At 51.2% G+C, this 13535-nt stretch overlaps 1 protein-coding gene across 1 annotated transcript in view; it reads left to right on the top strand.

The window, feature by feature from the left end:
* The first annotated feature begins 2320 nt into the window (after positions 1-2320).
* LOC147021458 (carbohydrate sulfotransferase 8-like) overlaps positions 2321-13535 on the top strand; it is a 48969-nt gene continuing 37754 nt past the window's right edge. The window contains exon 1 of the mRNA XM_085891413.1: positions 2321-2393. Within this exon, the coding sequence (XP_085747539.1) occupies positions 2368-2393 (26 nt within the window). The 5' untranslated portion in view covers positions 2321-2367. The remainder of the gene's footprint in view (positions 2394-13535) is intronic.

Raw genomic sequence — 13535 nt, 5'->3', positions numbered from 1 at the left:
CAGTAAAATGATCCGGTCCACGAAAGTGATCCGGTTCGGACAAGGCATACCGAAGGCGTGTTCCCCGGTAATTAAACCATGTGATTAATTAGGTAACCCGATTAACCATACACGGGAGGACCCTAGGTCACGCGGTTGAGTTATTGGCATCCACGGTCGGTTAAGCGACCCACCGCGTCACGGAATTATCCGTGTGTGACGGCCTTCAATTCCGTCGACGTCGACGGAATAATTAGACGGCAGACACTGGAACTCATGGTTGATTGGGTGGCGTTCGTGGTTTTAAAACAACCCACCGTACCATAACTTTAATTGTGAGCGGAGCCCCAGGTCCGGCTCTACCAAGGACAACCGGGGATTAATCCCCCTGAGTGACAAGCTGGTGTCTCGGTGCCCATGACCGCAACATCATCAAGCTACTCACCCAATAATGGATGGAGGCCCTCAATGTCAGACATGAGATCAGGGTCATCTCTCTGGACATATCTCATGCTTTTGATACAGTCTGGCATCCTGAATTACTCTCCAAACTCTCTGCTGATCTCATCCAAGGTCAACTCCACACATGACTTTCTGACTTCCTGTGTATTCTCGTAGCCAACATGTGGCTCTCAACAAAATCCTTTCATCTCCTCTCCCTGTCAAGGCTGGAGTGCCCCAAGGCAGTGTTCTGGAATGAGTCCTATTACTGACTTTGATAAATGATCTCTCCAACTCTGAAAAATCCCCTTCATAAATTTGCTGATGACTACACCCTCTGCCATGACATCCCTCATCCTACAGACAGGCAGGCTGCAGCCTCTTCCCTCTCTTCAGACCTTGACAAAATCACAAGATGGTCAAAAACCTGGAATGTCTTTTAATCATGACAAATCTCACACTCACTATTTCTCTCTCTCCAAAAGGACTATCTGGCAAACCCTCCTTTCTACTTTCTTAGCAATCCTCTTGAGGAAGTTCAGTCATTCATACACATGGGTCTCACTATCAGACATCATCTTTCTTGGGCCAACCACATTTCAAAGTTGGCCTCCAAATGCAGCCACCAACTGGGCATCCTCCATCAGACAAAATCCTTCCTCAGCACACCTGAAATCCTATCCACCTACAAGGCTTTCATATGTAGCTTGATGGAGCAGCACTCTCCGCTCTGGGCTGGCTCTCCTGCCTCACATCTTGCTCAGCTTGATACTATGGAAACCAAGGCCTTCAAGATTATTGGAATCTTCCATGATGAAGCTGAGTTTATGAGCCTATGATTTTGCCATCGCAGGCAGGTCAGCGGTCTCTGTCTTCTGCCACCTCCTTTCTGGTCTTGCACCCTATGCTCTTTCCATGCTTTGTTCCTTCAGGTTTCTGAAGGGCACACACATTCCATCATCAACCCCCGGTCTTCTGCTGAACTACCTATATCCAGGATCACTGCTCACCTCCACTCATTTATTCCTTTTTCCCCCACTTGTGGAAACAACCTCCACATTCTCTTCAATCTCATTCTTCCCTCCAGGTTTTCAAGATAGCTGTTCACCACCATATCAGATCGTCTCAAATCCAATTTCATGATCTTTTCTACCCTCGTTAACCCCCTGCCTTCCACCTTCCAAATTTCCAGTTTTTCCTCCGGAGAGAATTTCCTTCTTTTTCCATCTTTTCCACCCAAAGTGTCCTCTCCATCCATCCATCCATCCATTGGGACCACACTCTGTGCAGAGCGTTGGTGCTGCCTCAGCAGTCTCCTTGGCTATCGGGCACAATCCTGGACAGGTCACCACTCCGACACAGGATAACAGCAAGCTGGCACTCATTTTGCCAACCTCGGAAGGATGACAGGCAGAGTCAACCCCACCTGGTTTTAACTCAACAGCCGAGTGGAATTTTGAAATCAGGATCCTAGGATCCCAAGCCCACCACCCCAACCATTAAGCCAACACCAGGCATATGCATCATCTCCTGCCCCCCCCCCATTCAACCTCATGCCCATTGTTTATCCAAGTCTGCCTCTATCTTGGCCTTCAACTCTGCTGTTGGTGTTTCCCCTCTCTCTGCTGTTTGTTCCTTTTGGTCTGATGCGTTCAGTGTACGAATACGAGTTCATCCACGAGCTTCGGCTTCGTATATATATAAAAACGATTAAAAAAACCTACAATGGTTTCCTGATTTGAAAAATCATTATATTTATCAATGACGGACATGCTCACAAATTCAGTGATGCAAATGTTATCCAAATCCGATTTTATCGTTGGGGAAACATGACTGGGTTACTAAATATACACATCAAGCAAACAGGAGTTGATTGGGTGTGTAATACAAAATATGCTCCCACAAACCAGTTGTTCAGGTTACGTGGACACGCATGCAACACAAATCATGGGTGTATTTCAGGAGGGTCGAAGGTAAGAAATGTATTGCTTTATTCATCAATTTAGGTAGTTCAAATGTTATCATTTGTGTACAAAGTACAGTATGTGGGTTGCAGGACAGTTCATAAATAACACTCACATTTGAGCTACCTCTTCTGGGTACGATTCCTAAGTCCATTCGTGTCATCCTGGTGCTTCACAGGCAACAGGTTTTATGTTTGAGTGCGCGTCATTCATAGAAACATGAACCGTGTGTCTCATTTGCTGGCACTCCATGATGGACATTATCATATTCCATTGTATCTTTCAAAAAAAGGTCATTGTATGCAAGTACCATGGGCAAATTCCTGCAATGGCTACTGGCTATATCAAAGCCACCAACAAATTTGAGGGAAGATGGCACCCGTTCTTTTAACCTCCCAAAATGGTTTCATTTAGAACTTAACTGGACCATTGATATAAACACGTAACAGCACCTTGCCGAATGTGTGTATATGTATATATATATATATATATATATATATATATATATATATATATATATATATATATATATATATATATATATATATATATATATATATATATATATATATTGTTGCGGATTCGCGCCCGCCGGCGTGCTGACGGCCACGTAACTCGAATCGCGGCACGTCACCCACCGGACGGACAATCCAGTCGTGACCCTCTCGGACTAACGCCGGGAACCAGTCACGGGTGGACCTTTCGGTCTCACCGCGATCGTGCCAATCGGCCCCCGCGTGGGATAGGGTTGCTCGCCAAATTCGACCGACCTAAGTACCCACACGGAGGGTAGACCGGGCGATCGCACCTCGCCGCAGGTCGACTTCGGACACGGGCCACTTAAGCGACCCGTTCCGTACTATCGGGATAACCGAGCGGTGTTATTCGTCGGCCTCGACGGTTCGATTAATTATCGGGCGTCTTAGCCCACGACCAACCCTTTACGTGAAGCAAGATGGGGATTCAATGAAAGAAATGACGAAGCGAAGCGGGAAAACAGTTCAACAATAAGCACATTTATTTCGCGATGAACGGAAAGCACACATATACAATTCCACCAAAAGCACATGTAAAAGAAGAAGACAATGCAATATTACACAAAAAGCAAATGCGACAATGCAGATCTATCCGACTACCGGGCACACTGCAACACTTATACAATTTTACTTCACAGACGGCGCCGACAACACATATTCCCAAAGCAAAAGAAAAGAGAACCACCCTCCAGGATGAGGGGGGTAGGCGGGCATGGGGCCGAGACCGTGTCGGGCCTACCCGTCTGATGATGAGACGCGGAGCGGCGGTGGTGCCTCAACTCCGCGGGCCTCGCAGACAGTGTCTGGTAGGGGGTGGGAAGGGGGCCCCCTTTGTCGCACTATCTCAGCGCGGGGGGAAACAGGAGGGGGTTGCTGATGCTCGGGGGAAGGAGGATATTACCCTGTCTCGGGTCCCGCGGCGAGCGTCTCCTCCTCCACCTCGGTCGCGTTGCTGGCCTCTCTCTGTGCAGCTCCCGGCACCGACGCGAGCACCCCCTCGTCCGCCTTCGCCGCCGTCACCTCTCCACAGCTCCGTCCTCTTCACTCTGACTAGTACCACTTCTTTCCAGCTCCACCGACGACTCTCTTGAACTCCGCACACTCAACTCAACTTCCAACTGAACTCTTCCTCAACTTGCCTGACGAACGCAGTCGTTTTTATAAGCCCCGTGGCTTCGCTCTTTCACCCTTGACCCTCTGCCTCCGACCCTTCACCTGGCTCCCCATTGGCCCGAGGAAAAGTGGGCGTGAATGCTTTTTGATCCATGAATTTGCATATAGCGACAGCCCTCCAACGCCCTGGAGGCGGGGCCAAATCGCCCCTCGCTCACCGATTGGACGGAACAAAAGTGGGCGTGAGTCGTTTTTGATCCGTTTTTCTGCGGAAAGTCCGTGATGTTTTTGAACACGCTGCTCGGTGCGCGCCCCGCACGAGTCCAGCATCGGTGCCCACGAGTGGCGCGAGATGACGGTGATGCGATGGTGGCGAGTTGCGACGGTAAAGGTCGTGGCGGTTGTGGTGAAGCGGCGTTGTGGTTGGTGGTTGTTGTTGTGAAGCGGCGTTGTGGTTGGTGGTTGTTGTTGTGATGGCTGTTGAGACGTGGTTGGTGGTGGTAATAATGGCGGCTGGTCCAAAATAAAGATAGTAAAAGAAAAACGGCTATCCTGAAGAGTCGCAGCCCGCATGAATGACATTTATTCCCTCTAGACAACGGGTTTGGGCCTAACTACACATATACTTACAGAGATATCTCACCTAAGGGACCTGAATGGTGGTTTGTGAATTTCGTCAACCACAACACTACCCCCTCCCCTTTTTACAGACTCGTCCCGAGACGTCAAATTTTCGTGTGCCATCATGTGTAGTTTTCCCCTAGTACATTTTACCTACGGATCCCTGAGTGCGACATTCATGGTATTCGTGTCCCCAAAATAAATAACCTGAGGGCTGAGTAACTACCTAAACAAACTCACTCACACGGACGACTTAAATAAAATTGCCGGCGCTAAGACATACATGCCGGGGGCGCACTCATATTTACAGTACATCTTAACCTTAACTTACAAATTTTACACTAAACCATGGCCCAGGATCAATGAACTCTGCAAAAAGAAAGCAGTTAACAGGGAGCCAGGCTGCTCGCATGCAGTCTCTGGCTCAAAACAATGCAGGTGACAGGGAACGTGGCCGGCTGCTCACACGCAGTCCAAGGCCTTCCCTTTTTGAACTGAACGCAGTGAACCACAACGGTGCATGGGCTGCACCAACACAGTCTCCGTGCCAGCTCAAGTGGCACATGCAATGAGCACAACGGGTGGATGGATGGACACAAACACGGTGCATGGGCCGCCACTGCAGGCCCGTGTTGTAGCTGCCAACAGAGCAGTTCTCGCAGCTTGCAAACTGTTGCCTTGCGGATCCTGGCGCACATGGAAATGAACAGGGGGGGGGGGGGCAAAGCAAAATTGAACGGGGCTGGTGAACGTGGGCAGTGGGCATGGCATGGCAAAGGCAGCAGGCGAACACAGCCCGCAGAAGAAGGCCGCTACAGGCAAACACAGCTGGCAGATGAACTGGCCGGGACAGGCCTTGAAGTACCACAGCTGCAGACGATCCGGCCGGCACAGGCCTTGCAGCAACACAACAGCTGCTGATGAAGTGGGCCGGCCTTTGCCTTGCAGCAACGCAGCCAGCAGATGAAGCTGGCCAGCCTTTGCCGATCAGTGGAGGTTGGTGGAGGGAGTGCGGTGGTGCTGGCCACTCGGAAGGCGGGCTCCGACCTACCCTACGGTCTCCCTCCCAACCTATCGCCTTTGCCTGTCACTGTCTATACCCACTCCCTTAATTTGTCAAACCCCAATTTAGCCCCAACTTATTTTTTTTTATTTTTACTTCCCCACTATAAATCGTCCCCTCACCCCCTTTATCGTCTTTGTTCGGCTAACCTATCCTGTCACCTAGCCTACTCCCAACCCCTACGTTCGCTTCCCGGAGGGGAATAAGGGAGAGCTAACGTCCTGTGCCGAGGCCCAATTCAAGCCTCAGAATGGCCTCCCCAGAGTTCAGCGATCTATAACACAAAGTGGGTCCAGCGGCCCACAACGAGAGCGAGGGGATGGATGGTGCGGAGGGGTACACTTCCTAATCTACCCTATCCATTAACTGTTAAACTACCCCGGGGCTTTCAACAAGCGCCTCGCGCTTAAACTATTGGTTCTAACAACCCAGATTCCCGTCGCCTGTGTTGGTGTCCTCACAATTTCGGGCCTCGCCCCCCAATTTTCTCTCCGTGCCCTCACACAGTCTCATGGCTGGGACACGTGGCTCCCTTTGGCAGGCACGACCCTCTGCCGATTCTCCCGCTATGGCACCCCCGAGCACTACACTGCCTCCGAGCCTACCAGCTCCCTAACACCGGGGAGTGCCCCCCATGGCACCTCCCCTGAAACGCACACGTGGCAGGCTGGCTTCCCGGGCCCCTTTCCGAGGGTCACCCTTGCCCACAACACTACCCACGCGGCTAATGGCGCCCCGGGCCCCCGCACCAAGCAGGCGCACCCGTGCCCACTACGCTATCCCGGCCCCCCATGGGCCCTTGGCCTACCACGGCCGACTAGCCTGTGCCCGGGGTACCCACTCAGCGATACTCACCTTTCGCAGCCACGCTCCCAAGCCTGTCAACAGAGCTCCTGCACCCCTCCAAACGGGTTTCGAGCCTACTTCCCCACCAACAACAAAACGACTTCCATATTTGTTAATTTGACTAACCCAGCTAACTCACTTTACTCTGACCCCGGGGTCCCTTGGGCGGGAGTCACTCCTCCCCCCAATCACTCATCGCACCATGCATTCCCCATTCGCTCCATTCACACAGACCCGCTGGCCTCACTCACTCACCAAGTGCTCACCTCACAACTCTTCAGCACACACACCGCTGAACTCCGCCATCCTTCTAACTACATCCCCTAACTAACTCGTTCTCCCACGTCGTCCCTTAAACTACAGCACGTTCCTTTTAACACTACGTAGCTAAACTACGTCCCCTCTACACATTCACAAGTCTGTTTCTGTCTCCAAATAATCCCATTTTCCCATCCTAAATCTGGCTACAATCCCTCTAACTAATCCATTCCACGGACTCCATGAGGACTTACCCCTGCCCCATGAAGTCGGTCGAGCTAAGCTATCCCTTCCCCCTAACTAGTTTCCATCCTGTGCCCCTGGTAAGGGGGTCTTCCACCCCTTGCCCAGGAATCCTGTGCACCCGAAAGTGAGGCTTGTTCTTTTTTTTTTTTTCTTTACATGCGCAGCGCCAGCGCGGCAACTCACAGCTTGCGCACTTTGCATCTGCCCGTGACGTCATGCAGCTGCCGTGGACCTCGTCCCTCCTTGGACGGTACCATCCGGCAGAGATACCCCTCCTGCCGGATTCCAACCCCACGTGCAGCCATGACGTCACCGTGCGCATAAAAAAAACACAAGCCCCACGTCTCGAGGGGTTCCCCACGCGAACACATGTGTTTTGCCCGTTGGAGCTTAACACACACGATCGCGTGGAGAACCCGTCCGGTCCAAATCCGTAATCCTGCCTAAACTTTGTCCGTCCGCGGGATCGGCAAATCCACCGCGCGCGTTTCCGGACCGGGACTTCACTCTCGCAAGCGAGCACGTGGGGGCCTCGTGCGTTGCACAGCACGGACCTCGTGCTCACTGCTGGGTGAACCCGGCATGGTCCCCGAAACAACCACAGCCGCTACCCGGCTTCCTTTCCTCTCATGTCGCCGTCGTCGCCATTCGACCCACGCACACCTGCGTGTCACGACGCCAACACACCTCACCATTACATTCACACCGGGAGACGCGGCTGCGTGCTCCCGCATGCCAACCGACATCTCCCTCACATACCGCTCTCTCACACACACGGTCTCCCTTGCATAAACCATACCACTCACACGTGGTGCTCCATTCACTCGCGGCCTTTCACTCACTCTTGCCTCACTCATACACCGTGCCTCACTCACACACGCGGGGGCACTCAACCGCGGTGTTTCATCCACACACCGTCCCTCACTCACACACGCGGGGGCACTCAACCGCGGTGCCTCATCCACACTGGCCGTTTCATCCACACACACGGCCTCTTCCACACACGGTTCCTCGTCCACACACGGCGTGCTGGGAAGCACGTACTCCGGCACCATCGCCACCACACCACTCACACACGGGGTCGCTTCCACACACGGGGACGCACTCACACCTTGCACCACACACACAGGGACAACCACACTGGGGATTTGTGTCCCCACAAGGGTCTCCGGGGCCTCTATACCCCCCAAGCTCTCCGTGCACCTGTCCACAGCACTCCTCCTCTCAACCTCGCAAAGCACGACCGAACTCACCTGGTCGTGACTCGCCTCAAGGGGGCATACTCCCTCCCCTCGTTCCTGGAGGAGGCCATCCAGGTGCTCGCACTGGGTCTCTACCCAGTCCGCCAGCTCACCCCCATTAGCCTCCACTACCTCCGTGTGTGTGTGTGCGTCACTTACCCCGTCTTCATCGTGTAGTCTTCCCTCTATCGTTCCCATCTCCCGTGTCCCTGCCAACTCAGTCACCTCTTCACCCTTTACCTCCCTTGTCTCAACTATTTTTATTTCCTTTGTCGTCACCTCGTGTCTCGTCTCACACGTCTTGGTCTCCTCATTTAATTTTTCCCTTTCGGTCATCGTCACGACCCTCGCCCAACACGCCCCCCGAATTATTTTTTCACCCGCCTCCACCGCGGGCCTGTCAGCCGTTGCACCCCCACCCAGCTCGTTCGTTCCTACACGTGGAGTCGCCATTTTGAGTTCCCTGCTAACGGCCTTCATGCCCGCCTGCAGGCATCGGCCCATGTTCTGCGTCTCACCCCGCAGCTCTTTCATTTCTTCCCTCATTTGCTTGTTCATTCCTTTCATTTCGTTTTTCACTTCGTTTATGTTTGTATCCATCTTTTCGTTCATGCTTTTTATTTCATCCATTTTTTGTGTATTCGCATCCATCCTTGCTGTCATTGCCGCCAGCATGGCGCATAGCTGGGCCATGTCGGGTGCGCTTGGGTGAGCCGTTTCGGCAAGGGTCGGGGGGTTTTGGTGGAGAGGGGGAGGGGAGGTGTCATACACCGCGGCCGCTGCCGCACCCATTTCGGGCTCTGGGTTCAGTTGGGCGAGTTCGTTTTCCTGTACAACCAACATTTCCTGCACGGGGATTTCATCCTGAGCCATGGATTCTACATTACTATTACACATACCTCATCCACCCGGCACCCGCTCGCCTTGAGACGCCATCTTGCTTCTCTTAAAGGGTTAATTTAGCTCGCTCGTAATTTGGAGGGAATCGGGGGTCGCTCCTCTCACCCCTGGACCGATTCCCGTGAATTTAGCTGGAGACAGGAGAGCCCGTTTCCCCGTTACCAGTACCGTGAGGAGGGCGATGGGTTTGTATCGCACTACCTGACACCAGTGTTGCCGATTCGCGCCCGCCGGCGTGCTGACAGCCACGTAACTCGAATCGCGGCACGTCGCCCACCGGACGGACAATCCAGTCGTGACCCTCTCGGACTAACGCCGGGAACCAGTCACGGGTGGACCTTTCGGTCTCACCGCGATCGTGCCAATCGGCCCCCGGCGTGGGATAGGGTTGCTCGCCAAATTCGACCTACCTAAGTACCCACACGGAGGGTAGACCGGGCGATCGCACCTCGCCGCAGGTCGACTTCGGACACGGGCCACTTAAGCGACCCGTTCCGTACTATCGGGATAACCGAGCGGTGTTATTCGTCGGCCTCGACGGTTCGATTAATTATCGGGCATCTTAGCCCACGACCAACCCTTTACGTGAAGCAAGATGGGGATTCAATGAAAGAAATGACGAAGCGAAGCGGGAAAACAGTTCAACAATAAGCACATTTATTTCGCGATGAACGGAAAGCACACATATACAATTCCACCAAAAGCACATGTAAAAGAAGAAGACAATGCAATATTACACAAAAAGCAAATGCAACAATGCAGATCTATCCGACTACCGGGCACACGGCAACACTTATACAATTTTACTTCACAGACGGCGCCGACAACACATATTCCCAAAGCAAAAGAAAAGAGAACCACCCTCCAGGATGAGGGGGGTAGGCAGGCCTGGGGCCGAGACCGTGTCGGGCCTACCCGTCTGATGATGAGACGCGGAGCGGCGGTGGTGCCTAAACTCCGCGGGCCTCGCGGACAGTGTCTGGTAGGGGGTGGGAAGGGGGCCCCCTTTGTCGCACTATCTCAGCGCGGGGGGAAACAGGAGGGGGTTGCTGATGCTCGGGGGAAGGAGGATATTACCCTGTCTCGGGTCCCGCGGCGAGCGTCTCCTCCTCCACCTTGGTCGCGTTGCTGGCCTCTCTCTGTGCAGCTCCCGGCACCGACGCGAGCACCCCCTCGTCCGCCTTCGCCGCCGTCACCTCTCCACAGCCCCGTCCTCTTCACTCTGACTAGTACCACTTCTTTCCAGCTCCACCGACGACTCTCTTGAACTCCGCACATTCAACTCAACTTCCAACTGAACTCTTCCTCAACTTGCCTGACGAACGCAGTCGTTTTTATAAGCCCCGTGGCTTCGCTCTTTCACCCTTGACCCTCTGCCTCCGACCCTTCACCTGGCTCCCCATTGGCCCGAGGAAAAGTGGGCGTGAATGCTTTTTGATCCATGAATTTGCATATAGCGACCGCCCTCCAACGCCCTGGAGGCGGGGCCAAATCGCCCCTCGCTCACCGACTGGACGGAACAAAAGTGGGCGTGAGTCGTTTTTGATCCGTTTTTCTGCGGAAAGTCCGTGATGTTTTTGAACACGCTGCTCGGTGCGCGCCCCGCACGAGTCCAGCATCGGTGCCCACGAGTGGCGCGAGATGACGGTGATGCGATGGTGGCGAGTTGTGACGGTAAAGGTCGTGGCGGTTGTGGTGAAGCGGCGTTGTGGTTGGTGGTTGTTGTTGTGAAGCGGCGTTGTGGTTGGTGGTTGTTGTTGTGATGGTTGTTGAGACGTGGTTGGTGGTGGTAATAATGGCGGCTGGTCCAAAATAAAGATAGTAAAGGAAAAAGGCTATCCTGAAGAGTCGCAGCCCGCATGAATGACATTTATTCCCTCTAGACAACGGGTTTGGGCCTAACTACACATATACTTACAGAGATATCTCACCTAAGGGACCTGAATGGTGGTTTGTGAATTTCGTCAACCACAACAATATATATATCTATATTTATACATATAGACTGTATACATATCCAGATATATTTATATACATATATTTATGTATATGTATATATCTATATGTATATATATATATATATATATATATATATATATATATATATATATATATATATATATATATATATATGTATACACACACACACACACACACAAACACACACACACACACACACACACACACACACACACACACAAATAAAACCCGTCGCTTCGCTGCAGGGATATTAAGGGTGGGGGGGGGGAGAGAAAATGTGAGGAAGATAGAGGATGGAGGGGAGGCAGGGGAGGGGAGAGGAGGGAGGAAAACCAATGAGGAGGTGGGGAAGGGTGGGCTTGAAGAGGGGAAGAGTGAGAAAGGGGAGGGGAGGTGGGGAGAACGATGCCTCACAAAAAGTTGCTATACACTGCAGGAGGGATGGGTGTGAGGAAGGGAGTGTGAGTGAAAGAGTGAGAGAGAGACACACACAGAGGTGTGGGAGGAGAGTTCTGCATTTTATTTGGCAGGTGGAGTGATGAGGGGACAGAGAGCGAGAGAGAAAGAGGGGGGGGGAGGAAGAGAAAGGTGAGGGGAGGAGGGTGGGGTTAGCAAAGCGAATGATGCGTTATGCTTAGTGACCGAAAACACACACACACACACACACAGACACACACACGCACACATGCACACACACATTGCTGGAATTATAGATAGATGAGTGAGGAAAGTGAAAAAAAAAACTTTTTCATTGAGAAATCGTTGTGGCCTGTTCCAAGTCAAGGCATGAATGAGCAGGCCAAATAACATGGCGACTTCAGACCCCAGTTAGGTAATCCAGGATATGCCTTAAGACCCCAGAGAGTGAGGTGGCCGAGGATCGCCTGATGATGGATAAAATTAAACAAGACCATTAATTTTCATCAAAAGGGGTGTTTTAATTTCCACAAACACCCAATTTTCAGTCATGCACTTCCTTGGAGTTTTCTTACTATGCATGCAAAGTGTTAGGCTGCTCGGTTTTATGATTTTGGAGTTCCGGAGGAGACACTCACACACACCCACACACACACGCACACACATGCACACACGCACACACACACATTTATTAGAGAAGATTGAACAATAAAGCAATGACAAACCACCCTCCAAGGAAGTATACTCCAAGAAAGAAAACCCTTGCCAATAAACTGCTTTGGCAGCACCGACACTCTGTAACATCGTATTGTACATCAAATTATATACAAAAGAATATATATATATATATATATATATATATATATATATATATATATATATATATACACTAATAAAAGGCAGTGTGTGTGTGTGTGTGTGTGTGTGTGTGTGTGTGTGTGTGTGTGTGTGTGTGTGTGTGTGTGTGTGTGTGTGTGTGTGTGTGTGTGTGTGTGTGTGTGTGTGTGTGTGTGTGTATTGTTCACAAAGCAAAACATATTCTCTCTGATTACTCCCCAACACCCGTATATATATATATATATATATATATATATATATATATATATATATATATATATATATATATATATATATATATATATATATATATATATATATATATATATATATATATATATGTTGTGGATTTCCGCCGCGCCGGCGTGCGGGCGACTGCTTTTAGCTAAATGCGCCCGCGCTCACCCACCGAACGTAGCAATCCAGTCGTAGCTTCCGGATCAACGCCGAAATCCAGCTACGGGTGTGTTTTTAACCACACCGTAGATCAGCCAACTTTTCTGTCCACGCGCTACAGGGTTGATCGCCAAATTGTCGATGTACCTAATTATTCGCGCAGACAGAAATGCCGGGGATTTACACCTCAACGGAGCCTGCACGAAAACGAGCCGCTTTTAAGCAGCTCGTTCCGTTTGTGATTTGCCGAGCGGTTTATTATCACCAAGCCCCGTCGGACCCAATTATATTATCGGTTATAAAACCAGCTAATATTCCGCACGCAATTACGACAGCTCAATGGAGGAAGGGACGCAACGAGCAGGTGAATATTCAACAAAAGGGGACATTTATTTATAAATGCACATGCACGCATGCAGTCAAGGCAATGAATGGGGGTAGGGACAAGACACGAGCAAACAAAAGAACTACAGCAGTTCTGTTTATTATTTACACAATCACTAAGTCAGTTCCCTACTTAAAGACAAGGCGCCACAACTTCCATGCAAAGAAAACCCCAGGAAAGGAAAGGGTAGAACAGGACCCGTAGGTCTTTAATGTTCCGCGGAGCTGTGAAGACCGAAAAAGCTCCGCGAGACCGCGCAGGTTACCTGCCACCCTCGTGGTGACTCGCTGGACGACCCCAGATGTCTCGCCG

This window comes from Eptatretus burgeri, chromosome 8, assembly GCF_056783735.1.
Source record: "Eptatretus burgeri isolate ZD-2024b chromosome 8, Ebu_testis_v1, whole genome shotgun sequence".
Taxonomy (NCBI): domain Eukaryota; kingdom Metazoa; phylum Chordata; class Myxini; order Myxiniformes; family Myxinidae; genus Eptatretus; species Eptatretus burgeri.
Note: the sequence above shows the minus strand (reverse complement) of the source record. Positions and strands in the feature narration are given on the sequence as shown.